Genomic DNA, 19,047 nt, shown 5'->3' with positions numbered 1-19,047 from the left:
ACTGATATGGACAAATGAATTTTTTTTAAGATCCAACAGCAGGTTATGCAGCATTGAGAAATTTGTGTTAGGAAGGAAATGACTGATTTGCCAGCATTGTAGACTACTCGCACACTTCGAAACAATGGATTTTGTATAGGTTTATTTCTTAAAAAGACACAACAGACAATGAATATTAACGTTTATGCACAGTGAAAGTTTACTGAAACACGACAGTATCTAGCATGGCAGCGAGACACTGCACGATATTGGACGTCATCAGTACATCCACGTGTTCTTCCAAATGTCGTTTGGGATCCTACAGAAAAAGAAAGAGGGAAGAGAGGGATAATCAGACCTTTACATTTCGAGGGACTATTCCTTTAGGAACACAGTTTAATTGATAGAGAATCAGTGTCTTGGAAGGAGCCCAAAACTGTTATCAGTGCAAGCACATGTGAAATTACAGTGATACACAGCAAACTGAAATGATAGAGAGACTGAAAAAAGACCAAATGAAAAGTGTTTCGAACCTGTTTGCCAACATTCTTGATGGCCAGCTGCTCAGGAGTCATTTTGTCTTCCTCTTCGACAGCCTAAAGGATCAGACAGTAAACGTTAACCGTGATGAAGAACTGTATAGATAGTAAGCTTGAATAACTGTACCTGAAATGATAATTAATTTGGTCAAGCGGTGTTCCAAGAGTGCTCTATAACCACACTGGGACTTTTTAATGCGTACATCTCTCCATTTGTCTCTTTCCACCATGTACAATATCACTTTGTAGTTTGAAACAGTTACTACAGTAGTGTTAGCGACTATCCCTGTAGTCTAGGGGAATCACATTTGTAGTAAAGATCTTCAGTATTACAGCACTACTGCTCATGCAATATTGCTCAAGTATAAGTTTTAATTAGCCATGGACACATATATTAAGTAGTATATGACAAAAACAACAAGCACAGATTTTTATATTTATTATTTTTTATAATAAATATTAAATTACTGTCATGTCAAGCATTAAAGCACAGAAAATAAATCAGTGAAAGAAATTTTTATGCGATTCAATTCATGTAAAATGTAAAGTGGAAAGAGCTTCAGCTCTGCCTGCATATCTGCATACTGGAACATGATTGGCTCATAGGTTACGCTGTAAAAATAAGCACAAAAAAAAAGAAGAAAAAAGTTGGCTAAAATCTCAGGTTTCTCGGTTACCTTGTTATAATTCTTGGCCAGCTCGAGCATCTCTTTTACAATAGTCTCGTTAAGTTTGCAGTGTTCGCTGTAGTCCTGCAGTGTCAGACCTTCCATCCAGCTCTTCTTATGTAGGTTCAACAACATCTGCGGAGAACACGAGTGAGTGCGAGAAGATTGTACGCAAAAAAAAATCGCATAACTTTTTCATTTCCAGCAGTATGGGTTTAAAAGAGTTTAAAAAACCTTTTGTTCGAGCTCATTCTTCCTGTAGTTGATGGTAATGGAGTAGTAATGTCTGTTCAATCCATGAATTAAGGCCTGTGAAAACACACAAATAAACATCTGGTGAGCATAATGAAATACCGGCACAGTATAAAACCGTCATTAGTGTGTGGCATCATATGTCACTGTGGCCATAATGGTAAACAATACATTGGGTGTGTTTTCTACATAGAACATACACTGACCAGGCATAACATTATGACCACCTGCCAAATATTGTGTTGGTCCCCCTTTTGCTGCCAAAACAACCCTGACCCGTCATGCACTGTGTATTTTGACACCTTTCTATCAGAACCAGCATTAACTTCTTCAGCAATGTGAGCAACAGTAGTTGGACTGGATCACACGGGCCAGCCTTCGCTCCCCACCTGTGTCAATGAGCCTTGGCCGCCCATGACCCTGTCGCCGGTTCACCACTGTTCCTTCCTTGGACCACTTTTGATAGATACTGACCACTGCAGACCGGGAACACCCCACAAGAGCTACAGTTTCGGAGATGCTTTGATCCAGTTGCCTAGCCATCAAAATTTGGCCCTTCGTCAAATTTGCTCAAATCCTTACGCTTACCCATTTTTCCTGCTTCTAACACATCAACTTTGAGGACAAAATGTTCACTTGCTGCCTAATATATCCCACCCAATAACAGGTGCCATGATGAGGAGATCATCAGTGTTATTCACGGCACCAGGCATAATGTTATGCCTGATCAGTGTGTATCTACATAATCTTTGCGAAAATCATGCTGCGTAACGAGCCAGTTTATCAAATAGGTCGGCAACATCAGACATTTTGTCTAAAGATGTCTAAAACCTTGCTAGCCAAGTGAAATTCGGGTTCTGTGCTAGACATTCCATGTCTAACAGAAAAAAAACATGAGCCTAATCAATTTAATTTGGTTAACTAGGTTACATGGCTGCCGAAATGTCTGTGGTGTACCTGTGCCACAGATCTTTAAACGCAATTTTTTTCCATTCCAACCAGACTTAAAAGGCTAAACTGTACCTGTGGTACAGTTGCACTGTTTCAATTCAGAAAATGTGTATAGTTTTCGGAAGTATATACTGTACACAATGTGAACACACTTCTAAGCTGTCAGACAAACACATAACATCTAAATGACACAGGTGCACATGCCTGAATGGAGGGCTTGTTGAGGTGTCCCAGGTTAGAAGTTGTCTGCCGTGGTTCATGTCCCAAGACCATCATGTTAGCATTGATCAGTCGGAAGGCATCAATCACCACCTGGTGGGGAAAAAAAAAGCCATCAGATTACAGAACATTATTAACTATACACTGCATGTACAGAGACAAAACCATCTCTAGTGTGCGCTCTCAGGTAATTATTTGTGTAAAAAATCCAAAACGTGACAAATGTGATGTTTAGAAGGAGACACTAAGAGGCGCGGTGTAAATGTAGTCTGATCTAATCCAGGATCTGCAAAAGAATAGAGCATGATGGGAGTCTCTCCATCTCCTGGGCTATGCACCGGTGCATGCACATACTCATCTCCCACAGGTGCAATTGCTCAGGTTAAGTTTGCCTACTGGGACATGGAATACAGTCACACAGTTATCCGGTCGCATGCTGACACTGTTTAGCTGGAGAGAGAGAGAAACTGTAAGTGTGCCAGCTGAACACACACACACAACTATGTTAGTGGTGAGGAGAAGGACTTGCAGGATCCGTGTGTACCCATGAACAGTACTCATTTATATGTATGCATCTATTTTTTATCCATAAATAAATCACGAGAGCCATTACCAATAAAACAAACAATGCTTCTTCGGAGTATGTCATCTCCGAAATCTAAACAGGACAAACAAAATCAAATATTTGAATAACAACACTATTTCACCTAAGCACCCTGAACTCGAAGAATGTTAGCTTTAATCTGAGTATCCACAGAGGAGTGATGAAGTACAGGAGACAAAACACAACGTCTCAAAGGTGTTGGGCCACCACAAAGCTGAGAACAGCTATAATGCACCTTGGCACAAAGTTTACAAATCTGTGGAACTGTACTGAAGGAATAAACACCTTTCCATCAATAGGCATTTTGATGATGGTGGTGAAGAGTGCTAAAATCCCCCACTGTGAAAGCCAAGGCTTTTGGTTTGTCATTTTCACACTCATCAAACCATTCTCTGAATCCTTGTGCACAGTGGATGGGGGTGGGGGTGGAGTCATCCTGGAAGAGACCACTCCCACCAGGGAAGAAACGTTTCATCCTAGGATAAAGACGATCAGGCCAAAAAGGAAGGGTGATGGCAAAACCATGGCACACAAAATCATTCCACAGCAAGAGAGAGCTGTTTTTTTCCCTATAATTTGTCACGTCTGTACATCCATAGTGTGTGACTAAACTCCCACCTGCCCTGACAGCTGACCTCTATTTCAGAGGACAATTAGTAACTTAAAATCTGTTGGTTCGGGTGTTTCTTGGCCATGTGTCATGTAGTATTTGATATCTCCTAGTGAGCAATATAGGTATTCAAATCCTGGTGCACTGGCTATGTCGGCTATCTAAAGACTATCAGAGATGCATATCAAACCTAACAACATGAACATTATTACAGTGGAGTCATATCCTCTTAACTTCTTATTTCTTATTAACTCCTTATGTCAGTTTTGCAGACAAAAAAGGCATCTATGAAACCGATGACTGTCCCATGACTGTATGAGCCTTAAAGGATGTGAATCTGTAATCACCATCTAACTCATCTCTGTTGTTTTGGGGAAAGAAATGTTGGTAAAGTGGCATCTACTATAAAAAAATGTCATTAATAACCCATCCCCTCCCTCCCAGACCACACCCCCAGCACACAGGTATGTTACCATGTTTGTTGGTAAACACACAGCTGGCACAGTTTCGGTAACTCCTGCCTGGGAATTTAACTAGTAAACATAAGAGGTAGCCTTTGAAATAAGAGACAATTCAAGTGATCATACTTTCACAGCCAGCCGGAATACAGCAGATGACACACTGAAAACTAAATAGAAAAAGAGCTCGAGTCTGTTACTGGATGCGCGAGCACAAAGCCGCACCTCCTGGCCCAAGAGACTCGTTAGCGAAGTTCTGCGAAAACCAGCAGAGTTGTGCTCTCGTCGTGAGCCTGAGCATTTTAAATAGAGCGGGAGGATCCAGCATGTTGGCCTGCCATGGCTGCCATGCTGTCGCTGCGCTGTCATGTTGAGCCTCCTGTTCGAGCAAACTACACGGAGAGGCTGAATTCTCTGTGGTGTATACAGCGAGCCCTCCAGCTGGAAAACCGAATGCTGGTATTGTTCTACGATAACACCATTAGCACACCTCGTTCCCACAGCACCGCCACTATTTTCTTACACAGCCAATCACAGGTGGTGTGAAGGGATACATATTTTAGAGTTTAAAGCGTGACAAACGAGGGCATGGCCCACTTTCAAATGTGAGAGCGCACACATTTCAGATTAGCAAACTAATACGCTTTCGACTGGTTCTGTGAACCTAAAGTGACACAAAACAAAAAAACAAAATCGTTGCTCTTATCACTGGCTTAATGAGTTTCCAAAACCTAATAACACACAGAGAATGTAATAGGTGTGTAGATAAAATTTTCCAGCAAATGTCTGGACTGTGTTCAGTAGTCTAGCTTGCTGCATCAAGTATATTTAATCTAACAAAAAAAATAAATAAAAAAATAACCCGGGTTTTTGCAGAGACAGTGCAGTGGGCATCTCCTTTCTTCTTGTCCCAATCCAATCTCACCAACCTTCCAGAATCCCCCCATTTTTTATCCCAACGACCCCCTACATGCGCCGAATAGAGGAAGAGATTTGCTTCACACTTCCTCATACAGCTCAAAGAAGGTGCTAATAGAACTGCATCCTGCAGCCAGGAAATCTCTCTTGCTTGATCTCGCTCTCGCTCTCTCTCGCTCTCTCTCTCACACACACACACACACAGCCGACGAGTGAGTCAAAATGTACTAGTACATGTGAGAGCAAATGAAGTGTTGGGGGCGGGGGGGGCGGGGGAGACATGTCAGGAGAAAAAAAAAAAAGAATGAGTAAGACGAGTGAAATGAGCAACAGAGGACAGGATTATAATAATAAATAAGAAAAACCTTATTTACAGTGCTTGTGGCTAAATCGGTGTCCGAATGGATGTGTGAAAAGCTACACTGCATATTAAGCTACGCATTGAACATTCATTCAGTATTAACAGGTACCTTTCCCTTGACACTCTGAATGGGGTCCACCACCACAGCCACGGCCCTTTCAGACAACGCCTCAAAGCTCTGCTGTGTGTTAATGTCTACACCGGACAGCCAGCAGCCAAAACCCGGGTGACTGTGGTACCAGCCTACCACCATCTCTGGTCTGCAACACACACACATTCCAGCATCAAAAAGGTTATATCCTACTAGTAAGAAATCAGTATTATTTATTTTTATTTCAATCTTTTGACTTGATTTCTTACCTGCCGGTTTGCTTCAACATGTCCAGCATCTTTGCTTGAAAAACAGGATCCACAGCTTCCACACTCACACCCTGTCAACACAACCAACACTATAGTCAGCTCATCCTTAGTAAAGAGAAAAGGATCCAAAAAAAAATAAAGATATTCACAGAAGATTATTCTCCTGTAACAATCCTTGAGTTTGGGAATGCGATTTCTCAATCTTGGATTTTTCTGCATCCAGCCAGGTTCTCTCTAGTCATAGACCCTCTCTTCTTTAACTCACACTACAGGTTTTCACTTGTGTCTAGGACTGGGATGTTTCTGGACAACACAATTTTTAAACACTAAAAATCCACCTTCTGTGTTCCATTTAACCACAGAACCCGTTTCCGCTCAACGTTCCTGTAGTCTCGGCAACTGCGGGCACGTACATTTGCAGTTAGCTTAAAGAAAGAAAAGACTTTCTTCTGGCACCTTCAAGATAGTTTGTTGGCATGGAGGTGGAGTCTAATTATAGCTTTGGAGACTTGGTGACCTGAAAAGGCTACCGTCTTCTTCAAATCTCCAACTGTGATCCTTGGAGAAATTTTTTGCCTCTCTAGCGATCCTCCTCACTGTGTGTGGGGGGGCAAAAGAACATTTGCATCCTCTTCCAGACAAGTTCATCATGGCTCGGGTTGTTCTGAAGGTCTTGACTACTGTGGACGAGGGCGTTTTCAGGTGGTTTGTTTAATAAAAAGGTCATTGCCTGTTTTAAGGAAGTGGACACATCATTTCTAATCTTCTTCATGTTGATGAATGAGGAAGGAAATGTGGCCTGTTTTAGCCTCCAGGGCACCTTATATACGAAGATGTAAACTCTATTCATACATACATTTTTTTATAACATGACTTGATTATATAATTTGCACATTAGTGAACAAATACATTTTTCAATTTGATACAAAAAACATCCGTGTTATTTTTTAATCTATTGATTTTAATGAATTTGTACATTTATTGTACAATATTAACAGTTTTAATATAATATGGTCTGCCTACTTATTATTCTCATTACTACAAATAAAAATCAAGCAAAAAAAAAAAAACAAAACAGCATTCTTGGCTAAATTGGACTGAGATTATACAAACAGAATTTTTTTAACATGGCAGAATCACATATTTATATTTCACAAACCAACCAGCTGAATTAAATAACCAAAAATATGCTGTGTCTGATATCTACCCAGCACTCGGTTGGGTTGTTTTCAACTTTGTCTGTGTCTGTACATAAAATTTCAATCCCAACCTCTTAATCGTACTGAGAGGATGCCAAACATCAGGTCTCGCAATCATATCGATTTAGAGGTCAATGAATGGTGGGAGACTTGAATGAAAAGACAAAGAAAACAGCGTGGATTTTTAAATCTTGTTTCGATTGCTGTGAATCGTCTTGATGGACAATAACCTGGAAATCTGCTGTACATTCCTACATGCTGTTTTTTTTTTTTTTATTATTCATTTTGCATCCTTCGTGCACATTTAACATCATCTGAAACCCAGAGGCAAAACCCGGAAAATGAAAACGAACAAAGCCGTTATCTTTTTTATTAGCCTATTGTTCACGTCGACCTTTTCAATTCACACTACCCAGGACTGATTTAATGAAGCATTGAGCTTCCGTGCTTTCTCACTACGAGGAGGCAAACACATTGCGCAAACAGTCCGTACCGGATCGTTATATTTTTATAAACACGGGAACATACGTTGTCATAGTTTTTCTGTTCAAGTTTATTCACTATTAAGAGAGCCTTTGCATGTGTCCAGTGCCGCTGGTTATAACGCTTCGAAGAGCTTTCGTTTCCAAGAGCGTGAATGATCCTCCCATTTAAACACACACAGAGTGAAAATGAAAACATGTGAAAGGGAATGCTGTTAGAGAGGAGTTCTTCTTCTTCTTCAAAAAAAAAAAGCATGCATCCAAGAACAAGTGCAATAATACTGCAAATGTTTAGTAAGAAAACGCTATAGATATGCAAAAATTCGCAAAAAAAAAAAGCAAATAAATAACACTGCTGTGTGCAAATGACGAAAAATGAATCTAAAAGTTAAAATTATGATTGTTTTAATGTCGGGGAAGCCTGCATTGTAGTCTTCAGCAACAAATATCCAATATTTACGAAACTCTTTCACACATTAAACTTCACTTCGCTGCTATGAGCTGGCAGTTGTGCCATGGTGCGAGTATGTGGGTGAGTGTGAATGTTTTGGAGAAACTCACCGTGCCTGACTGAGGCATGGCGAACACGTCGATCACGCGTACGGTGTAGTCATCCACAAACTCGCCCAGCATCAGTCCCATGACCTCCATCGGCACACCCGCACGGCCGTGCTTCAGCATCTGGGAACGGGATTGGGAGTTATAGCACGAGAACTAGTTTACATGCGTTTCACTTTTCACTTTCAAGTGAAGAACAAAGGCGCAGAGACTGAGGTGAAGAATCTCACATAACTTTGTTCTTCATTTTCCAGCTTCAAGACCCAGCTTAAAACTTTCCTCCTTTCCTCCTACTCTTCTTCTCATTCTAAGGCATTTTTCCCTGCATTCTTTCCTATATCATTATTATTTTTTATCATGTACAAATAACTGGAAAAAAGGGTTGTTTAATCAATAACAAGAACTGAAAAATAAGGAAAAATCCTGTTGAACAAAATACACGTTAACCTTTAGATTACAATCTTCATTATGAAATTCTGACTTGTTTGGGTTTAAACATCTTTCCTCTTTCATGATGGTCTAATTTGTTCACTGGGTTCCTACACTACCCACAATGCCATCTGATTCCTTGCTGAAGTGGGAATTAGTCCTTGTGTCATCTCTAACTGAAGTGACTGATGCGGAAGTGCTTTAGTCTTTGTGTCTTTCCAGCTCGATCCTCACCTTATCTGCATTCTGCTCAAACGGATAAAGGTCTAAAACTGCAACTTGATCGTAGACAAAATCTTGTAAGCAGCTGAGAAATCGCTGGAAAGAAATTGCTGGAAAATGCTGAGTGACCTAACTTGTTTGTGAATTGTGAAGGCGGACTATTACCTTTATGTCTGAGACGACTGAATTTTGTCCCATGAAACACCGCTGTAACTGATCAGAGTGACACGTAACCACCAACTTGTCACAGTGATAAAGTATAAAAAAAAATGTGCTTCAGGGTGGCCTTTCTCTTTAAAATTATGGGACTGCTGCTAATAGGAAAAACGTCGTGTCTGACTATGCCGACCGCGCGTTCCTGTAACTGAGAAGCTCCAGATCCTAAATTGTGTGTCTGAGTGTGTATAATTACCTTAAGCAGGGCAAGAGAGGAGATGTACACCTGTTCGGCTGTGTCCACAGCGGGGGCATCTGTAGGAGGACCCTGCATCAAACACAAAACAGCACCAAAGGTCACTTGTGGGGATTACAGAGATTAAGGCGATCAGCAAATCTCCAGGGCAATGCATGGGTGAACAGGCGGATAAATGGACGGATGGATAGTTGATCCTCGATAGTCCTTTCAAAAAAGCACCACGAGTTGGATGTGTGCCTCGGTGCCACGCCTCGCACAGTCACCGTGCCGCCAGCCAAGACTGTGGCTAAACAGGGCCAAGACGAGTCCCCTCGTTACTCTCTGAATCAGAGGGTTTTAGCCTTGGTGTGTCAGGTTAGGTAACACTAAATACTCCAGAAATTTCTGCTGTTCTCACCAAGCAAACATATTTAACACTGCAAAAAAAAGAAAGAAAGAATCGTGCCCCCAACCCAAGCAGCAAGAAATCAGCATTAATTAGCCGGCTAGCCTTTCATTAACGAGACCCCTTAAAACACCTGCTAATGACTCGCGAAAGCGAGTGTGACCGGCACATCCAGACGTGACATCTAGAACAGTCATATCAGTTACACAATCACCAGCATGTGGCTCGATGCAGGAGAAGGCCTCTTTCTTTCACCTCTCTTGCAGGCGTTGAAGCTTTAGAGCCATTACTTGCTGTTCTCTTACACAAACTCTGCTGAACCAACACGTTTTTTTAATGATGAGGAGAGATCGGACGGAGCGTGTGTTTTGGTGGGGGGCTGGGGGGTTAGCATTTTTAGTGCGCCGCAGTGGAATAGCGGGGAGATTTAAAAAGAGAGCGCAGCAGGTGCGGTGAACGTTCACACCCCGGAGAGGTGTCGTCTGTCAGCAGGGGCTAATCAAAATTCATTTTCAAAGGTGGGGTTTAGAAGCCTCAACTGCATACATAGAGTGAAAGTGAGAGAGGAGGAGAAGAAGAACAGAACAAAAAGAGAGAGAGAAAGAGAGAGAGAAACCTTGAGACATATGCCTCGTCAACACGGAAGATTATGTGATGCATATTATTAACCAAAGAGCCGCTAGGAGACAATTAAAGGGGCTGTGAGGCACGCTCAGGCCTGGCTCCTTACGATGAACACGCAAGGCCATATGGACATGTGTGAATTCGAAAATCAAACAGCCAATCGTGGCTTGGTTTGAGAATGGGATTAAGGATAAAGGGGAGGTGTCAGGAAGGCTCCGAAATTTTTTTGGGTTCTGAATACTCAACAGATTCCCATGGATTTAAAAAAAAAAAAGAAAAAAAGAAAGCACCAAAAACGATGGCGCTGAGAATCTTTCCTAAGATCTGACTTGTATAAAGAAAGCAGAGTGCACAGAGGAAAAGGGGTAGGAACAGGAAGGGAGGGGGGGAAATAAATAAATAAATAAAAAGTAGCTGTTCGTCTCCCCTCCTCTTACCCTCCCTCCCTCCCTCCCTGACTGGCTGGCTGGGAGCGGTGTGAATCTGAGGGAGGCAGCCTGTTACTGGAGGTGTTAATTGGCAGAGTTGGAGCGAGTTTGGAGATTTCTCCCTCCCCACCGAGCACAACCACACCACAGGCCTTAAAAAGAGAACGAGAGCACGAGAGAGAGAGAGAGAACTCTCAAGCAACTTTTCAAATTGATATGTTACAGCACTGCACTCGATCCATGATGAATGGAATCCCTGATCAATGGTCAAAGCTGATCACATGTCAGACCTAGGCAGTCCTTTTTAGGTAAAGCACAGGGTAGAGTGAGACCGGTGTGATATGGATGGTGTTATGTATATGAAGTGTAGTGTATACGCTCAGGTTTTAGTGCTTTGATAAGGCTAGTGTGACGGTAGGTAAATAAGTGAGGAGATTTTGAATGTTATTTGTCTTAATTCTTATACATAAAGCCTCAGCAAAAATTAATATTAGCAGCATCCCAAATAACGTGCCACACACAGTCTCAAAAGGAAGACGAACATTTTTTTTTTTTTAACTATATGGAAGTATAAGCCGTTTCTCAGTCGATGGTGAACGATATCAAACAATGGTGCTGGCTTTAGTAGAATATAACGGATTTTTAAAAAATGTTAAAATATAAAAATCACTCAGTATGAACCACTTTAGAAGCCATTTGTAAGATGTCTTGTCCACAGGAGCATCATCAACCATCTTAAATGTTTGTTTCCAAAAATAAATAAATAGAAAAATCCCAGCACCTCTTCTGCTACTTAAGCAAAGCAGCGAGCGTTGAGTAAATGAAGTCTTTAGAATTCCACACTTCGCTTTTCTGCTTGAATAAATGCATCATCTATATACTTAAAGTGCACTTCATCGCATTGTTGGAGTTTTCAGTGTGAACACACTATTTATACGACAAATTGACATAGAACAGTGCGTACGTTTGCAATCTGGGACACACCTATTGTTTAGTGTGATATTTTTCACCATATGGCCAGAAAATTAAAATATTCTTCACTTTGCGGAATATATTACATCCAGCCATCCGTTTTCCGTAGGGTTTATTCTACACAGGGTGGCTGGGACGCAGGAGTCTAACCCAGGCACAAGGTGGGGAACAAACTGGATGAGGTGCCAACCCATCACAGAGCACAATCACATACACAAACCCGATAATTTAGAGATGACAATCAGGCTTCAACGGATGTCTTTGGACTAGAGAGGAAACCGGATTACCTAGAGGAAACCCTGCAGCATAGGGAGAACATGCAAACTCCACACACACACACATGGTGGAGACAGGAACTGAACCCCCTACTCTGGAGGTGCGAGGCAAACATATTAACCAAGTCACTGTGAAGCCTCCAGGGAAAATATATCTATATAAAAAAACACCACGAGGTATCCATACCTGATCTAAAAAAAAACTCTAAAGTGCAGTAAAATGTTTGTTCTTTATGATTCTGGTATTAAATTATATATAAGTCTACCACTTGCAGAACACCAAAAGCACCTTTTTCTGGGTCCTGCGCACAATTAGATACATAGCACATCTTACGTCAAGTCAAATATGGGAATTTGTGTGCTTCATAACTGCTACTGTGGCAGATAAGGTGTTTAATTACAGAATTCACACTGACTAATATGGATCAGACACTTCAAATATCATGCGCTGCTTGTCGGATTTAAAAGGGGGGGATAAAAAAAAAAATCGACACAATATTAAAGAGAGCTTTACAAAACCTTAACAGTAGTCATATAAGAAAGTTAGCATGTGTCCAGATTTAATTTTTTTTAATAGTAAAAATGATTTCAGTTTAGCTCTAGACACATAAATTGCATGGCTCTGCGTTGTAGCATGCTCTATTTGAAACACAACGACGGTGAAGTTAAAGTGCAGGCTGTCACGATTACGCAACGTTTCCCACATTCCCTTCATTCCACGTGACCAGATCTGCGTCCGGTGATTAATAGTTTATACAATAAGCTGTCGACGAAAGCTGGAATTAAAGAGTTGTGTGGTTAGAGCTTACTATATAGTGTATGAGGATATCCATGTGACACAGGGATGCGATTATTCACCGTTAATTACACTGAAAAATTACACGAAAGAGCCGTTTCAGCCGTGGGAATTCAGAAACTTCCCAGTAGGAAAGATTTGTTTGCACTGGGAATTCAGAAACTTCCAATTAGAAAAGATTTGTTTGAAATGGGAATTTGGAAACTTCCCAGTAGGAAAAATTTGTTTGAAATGGGAATTCGGAAAATATCCAATAAGAAAGATTTGTTCGTACTGGGAATTCAGAATCTTCCAATCAGAAAAGATTTGTTTGAAATGGGAATTTGGAAACTTCCCAGTAGGAAAAATTTGTTTGAAATGGGAATTCGGAAAATTTCCAGTAAAAAAAAATTGTTTGCACCGGGAATTCTAAAATTTCCCAGTAGCAAATATTTAATTGCACTGGGAATTCGGAAACTTCCCAGTAGGAAAGATTTGTTTGTACTGGGAATTCAGAAAAAATCGCAGTAGGAAAGATTTGTTTGCACTGGGAATTCGGAAACTTCCCAGAAGGAAAGATTTGTTTGTACTGGGAATTCAGAAAAATTTCCAGTAGGAAAGATTTGTTTGCACTGGGAATTCAGAAACTTCCCAGTAGGAAAGACTTGTTTGCCCTGGGAATTTGGAGATTTCTCAGTAGGAAAGATTTGTTTGGACTGGGAATTTGGAAACTTCCCAGGTCTCACTTGATCCTAAACAAAGATGTGATATTTGCATCTGGAGTCTTTAGAGCTATGTTCACACAAATCAGGCAAAAGTGGACAAAAATTTGATTATCTTCAAACATGCATGAAGGAGTGATTTTAAAAAAAAAAAAAAAAAAAAAAAAAGACTTCAGACAATTTTATATGTGCTAATGAACTCACAACATGATGGATCCCCGGATGGAAAGATGGAGGATAAGAGTGAAGGAGGATTTTGTTGAAGGGATAGTGAGGTAACAGAGCACGTAAACATTTGGAGCTGTGGTACAAGCAAAATTAGACAGCATACATCGCAACTGCTCGGTTTTTGAAGGGATCTCAAAAGAAACATGAAAGTGGTTATAAGGCGGCAAAAATTTAAAAGCCTGAACGCAAAAATTTAAGAAATAAACAATAAGCACAAACCAGAGAGGCAGCCGAGGCGAAATAACATGATGCGTTGAAGCTTGCTGTACAAATATCACGTGACACACTGTTCCTTTGTGCATAAGAGTGACAAAAGAGGGGTACAAAAAGAGATTTTAACCTGCATCATGGTTTTACTCAAAACTCTCCTTTACCCTTTGCTTGAACAAATCATTTCTAATCTATTTTATTATAAAGTTACTAATATTATTCTTTTTTTCCCCTTCATTTTTTAAAAATATTATTTTTTGTTCTATATTGTACCCTTTTAAAAATCTATTCTATTTATTTTATATTTGTTCTACTAAAAAGCAATTCACTTCATGTCACGTTGAACTGTGAACGATGTATGTGACTAATAAAATTTTAATTTGAACTAGAGATATTCACAAAAAAAAGAAAGAAAAAAGAAAAAGAAAAGTGGCAATAAATAAATTTAACCTGTCTTCCTACCCCAGTCACAAACATCATAAGGGGGAACAGAATGTTTATAAACAACATACAACTAAAAGTCATAGACAGAGAGACAGACAGACACACAGACAGAGACAGACACAGAGAGAGAGAGAGAGAGAGAGAGACAGACAGACAGAAAGAGACACAGACACAGAGCGAGAGAGACACAGACACAGAGCGAGAGAGACACAGACACAGAGCGAGAGAGACACAGACACAGAGCGAGAGAGACACAGACACAGAGCGAGAGAGACACAGACACAGAGCGAGAGAGACACAGACACAGAGCGAGAGAGACACAGACACAGAGCGAGAGAGACACAGACACAGAGCGAGAGAGACACAGACACAGAGCGAGAGAGACACAGACACAGAGCGAGAGAGACAGGCAGACAGACAGACACAGAGCCCGGCGGACACAAAGAAAGAAACAGACAGACAGAGAGAAAGAGACAGAAAGAGAGACAGACTGGCAGACACAGAGAGAGACAGACAGACACAGACTGAGACAGACAGACCTCTGTCTGTCTGATCCAAACATTACCACTAGAATTAAGACTTGATTGAACACTGTACCTGTCCCAGTCCAGGCATCCCACCTCCAAGCCTCAGCAGCCGGTCCATGTTACCTCTACAAACAGCAGAATAAACACTGTTCATACAAACAGCTCACTCTCTCCATCACTCCACATCAGTCATACTTGCTAACTAGCTAGCCATGCGACTGAAACACACTGAAGCTAATCACTAGCTGATCTTTTCTATTCACTAGTCTATTAATACACACAACAACAACCGCATTTACGTAAACAACAACAACAGCGGCACTAAAAGAAATGATCAGATTTCTGTGAGGAAGAAGATTTAACGTATATGAGGCGCTAATACACTAAACTAGCTAAATACACCACACACACACACACACACACACACACACACACACACACATCTAAAAGATACACACTATTTTGGACTCGCGAATATTCGATGAATTTTTACATGTTAAACTACCCTTTAGTGGTTTTGTCAACAAATAAGTAAATAAGCTAACAAGCAAAGCGCTATGGCTGCTAGCTAACCGGTAACTAGCCGTGATGCTGTGAAGTCAAATAGAAACCACTAAAACAACTCAAAATGGTTTTCACTCAGGCAGACATTCTACGTTAGTATAAGAGAAATAAACAAATAAAACTATTCCACACAATATAAGTTTAAAACATTACCTGTATTATTAAAAAACCGTCTCCGAACTTGGGCTAAGCTTCAGTAGGTCTACAATGAATCAGCCCGAATTAGCACAACGAAGGCTGCAACCGTACCGTGGTGAGGTATTGAGGTTGAAAATATTTCAAAATAATAGTCTCTTTGACTTTTACAGATATTGAACGAATCCGTTGTTGTTAAGTTTGTGAAAAATGATAACGTAAAAAAAAATATGTAAAAAATTGCACAAGAAAGTGTCAAGGACTTATTTCCATAAGTGCGGTTTAATAGAAGGTCAGATTACAAAATATCAATGAAAACAAAACGCAAAGTCTATGCACAAAAACAACCGACTAGACAATAAACCATGTGTATTAGACAGTAAACAAAACTTTAAACTTGAAACACTACGTAACATCCTCTATTACACTGGCGATATTCTGATCGGGAGCATGTTAATACTCCTGAGCAGCAAGAACTGCTCTGACCAGTTCTATGATTAATAAATAAATAAATAAAAATAAATAAACGATTAAATAAATGAATAAAGAAAAAAATATAAAGAAGAAAGAAAGAAAGAGATAATAAATAAATAAATAAATAAATAAATAAATAAATAAATAAATACCATACCATACCATATGACCGTATACGGTATATATAACGGCGAATGGATGACAAAAAAAGAATGTATATTGTAATGCACTATTTATAAACACAGTGACAAACAGGATGTGAACAGGATGAATCCCAAATTAATATCCACAGACAATGGCACTACACTTAGTAGCCTAAGTACTGAAGCAAATGTTTAATAGGAAGACATTTGAGTCTGAGGTGAATCTTTAAAAGTAGCATAATCTTCGATAAACGCTATACAATAATTAACATAATTAATTATATTTTTAATTATAAAATAATTAAAATAATTAATAGATGAATAAATTAAACAACATAGTCTAGATTTTAAGTTGTGAAATACTAGCCTTGTTTCATAAGTAAAAAAAAGTTTATAATTTATTTATTTATAGTTTATTTATTTATAACCATTTTTATTTTATTTTATTTTATTTTATTTTAATATCTCAACATGCTGATTTCACTAGTCTTCAGTGACGATTTAATCGTCAATCCTCAAAGTTGTCAGTGTGAGGCCATCCGTCTCAGCCCCCCCCCCCCCCCCTTTGTTTGCTTCAGGCAATTTTGACACCTTAAGATCTGCCTGCTGCCACTTGAACACAGACCTCTATTTCATCCCTCCCCACACTCTAACCCTCATCCATGAATACTATTCCACGAAAAAAACCCCAATCTAAAACATGTTAAACTACACACCATCTGTTTTAATCTGTTCTTCATTTCTTGTGTGCTTTTTTTTCTTTCTAAAAGAGCAGCAGAAGTCATATTTGTGTTTCTTTGGAGGAAATAAGCTCTTCACGAGGCCAATTATAATCACTATTACACCACACTTGCACTATTTACCCTGATATTATTGTAGCTCAATATATATTTTTTTGTAAACAAATTGTTCTAAAGCCTTTTTAATATTAAACACATGTTATTTGTCTTTTATGCATGATGTAATGGATATACGAGCCATTCTGATGTTCCTGACTAACGGATAAAGTCTCATTATATTCTCATGGTGCTCAGAGGTCTTCAGCACGTCATTATCACTAGGAACCTCAATTAGTGATCTAGTGTTAGACTGTTGTTGAATTTTTTTCATTATTATTATTATTATTTTCATTATTATTTTGCTCTGCCCTCTAGCTTTGTCAGCCAGAAGTGAGAAATGTTTTTCTCAGCTGGTGAAAAAAATGATTAAACTGAAATCTCATGATGTATATCAGCTTTCCGATGGGAAACCTGGGGTAAATTAAAGTGAGTGTTATTATTTATTTATTTATTTATTTATTTATTTATTTATTTATTTATTTATTAATTATTGTTATTATTTTTGTTATTCGTTCCACAAGTTGTCCTTTTCTTCTTTGCTCCTACTGTCCAGAAGCATGCAGGTGCATACTAAAATGCCCAAAGCTGTGTGAAAGGTGCTCTGTGACTGACACACCTGGTGAGAATTCTCCCACTTTGCACCCAGGATTGACCCTTGATCCAAACCTGACCAGAGTAAAGTGCAAGACAAGTCTTTATTTGTCACATATACATTACTGTGCAGTGAAATTCTTTCTTCACATATCCCATCCTTGGAGGTTGGGGTCAGAGAGCAGGGTCAGCCATGCAGCCTGGAACAGGAAGGGTTAAAGACCTTGCTCAAGGGCCCAACAGTGACAGCTTGGCGGTGATAAGATAGGGCAGATGGAGGATAGATTAGATAGATTAAGGATAGATAAGACAGATGGAGAATAGATAGGATACATAAGACAGATGAAGGATAGATTAGATAGATGGTATATAGATTAGATAGATGGAGGATAGATAGGATACACAAGACAGGTGGAGGATAGATTAGATAGATTTGATAGATGGAAGATACAGTAGATTAGACAGATAAGACAGATAGAGGATAAATTAGATAGATTAAATAGATGGAGGATAGATTAGACAGATTAGACAGATAGAGGATAGATTAGGAAGATGGATGATAGATTAAATAGATTAGACAGATAGAGGATAGATTAGGAAGATGGATTATAGATTAAATAGATTAGACAGATAGAGGATAGATTAGGAAGATGGATGATAGATTAAATAGATTAGATAGATGGATTATAGATTAGATAAATGATGGGCGGGTTAGATAGATTAGACAGATGGAGGATAGATTAGATAGACAGAGGATAGATTAAATACATAAGATAGATGGTGGGTAGATTTGATAGATTAGACAGATTGAGGATAGATTAGATAGATTGGACAGATTGAGGATAGATTAGATAGATGAAGGATAAATTGGACAGATGGAGGATAGATTATATAGATTAGACAGATTGAGGATAGATTGGACAGGTGGAGGATAGATTAGATAGATGAAGGAAAGATTGGACAGGTGGAGGATAGATTAGATAGGTATTATAGATGATGTTTAGATTAGATAAATAAGACAGATAGATGATAGATTAGCTAAATACAATAGATTAGTTGATTAGATAGATAAGATATATGGAGCGTAGATTAGACAGATGGTATCCGAGACTCCTGGCTTTTTCAGCATCACTGCTCAGACACACTTCAGTTTTATCTATTTATTTATCACTTATAATTGACATGATCTCACTTGAATTCGTGTGATCCGAATGATTTGTTTTATTACACAATTCTTACACAAACTGAAAGTTTGGGTATATTTTTTTATTATCTTAGAAAGTTGCACATATTGCAAACAACGCAGTTCTCTTCTATGCTGTAATGTGCTATGATAGCCACTAGATGGAGCGATTAAAACGTACAAATTCCTGCTTCATCAAAGTGAAAGCGTTCATGTAGTTGTTTCATTTTAGAAGAAATCACATGGTACAATAGAAATAATCTGAAACCATGATAAAACTTTACAGGCTTCTACGAATATAACT

At 39.3% G+C, this 19,047-nt stretch overlaps 1 protein-coding gene across 1 annotated transcript; it reads right to left on the bottom strand.

The window, feature by feature from the left end:
• Nucleotides 1-127: 127 nt before the first annotated feature.
• Nucleotides 128-15,656, bottom strand: psmd14 (proteasome 26S subunit, non-ATPase 14). The gene is made up of 11 exons (XM_058400966.1): nt 15,532-15,656; nt 14,885-14,939; nt 9,222-9,293; nt 8,162-8,281; nt 5,920-5,990; nt 5,669-5,819; nt 2,594-2,701; nt 1,421-1,495; nt 1,196-1,321; nt 513-575; nt 128-298 (listed from the first exon to the last, which is right to left on the bottom strand). The coding sequence occupies exons 2-11, from the start codon at nt 14,930-14,932 to the stop codon at nt 200-202; spliced, it is 933 nt and encodes a 310-aa protein (XP_058256949.1). The 5' UTR covers nt 14,933-14,939; nt 15,532-15,656; the 3' UTR covers nt 128-199.
• Between the last annotated feature and the right edge of the window lie 3,391 nt (nt 15,657-19,047).

This window comes from Hemibagrus wyckioides, linkage group LG10 (genome assembly GCF_019097595.1).
Source record: "Hemibagrus wyckioides isolate EC202008001 linkage group LG10, SWU_Hwy_1.0, whole genome shotgun sequence".
NCBI classification, from domain to species: domain Eukaryota; kingdom Metazoa; phylum Chordata; class Actinopteri; order Siluriformes; family Bagridae; genus Hemibagrus; species Hemibagrus wyckioides.
The sequence above is the reverse complement of the archived record's forward strand: the minus strand, read 5'-3'. Positions and strand labels throughout refer to the sequence as shown.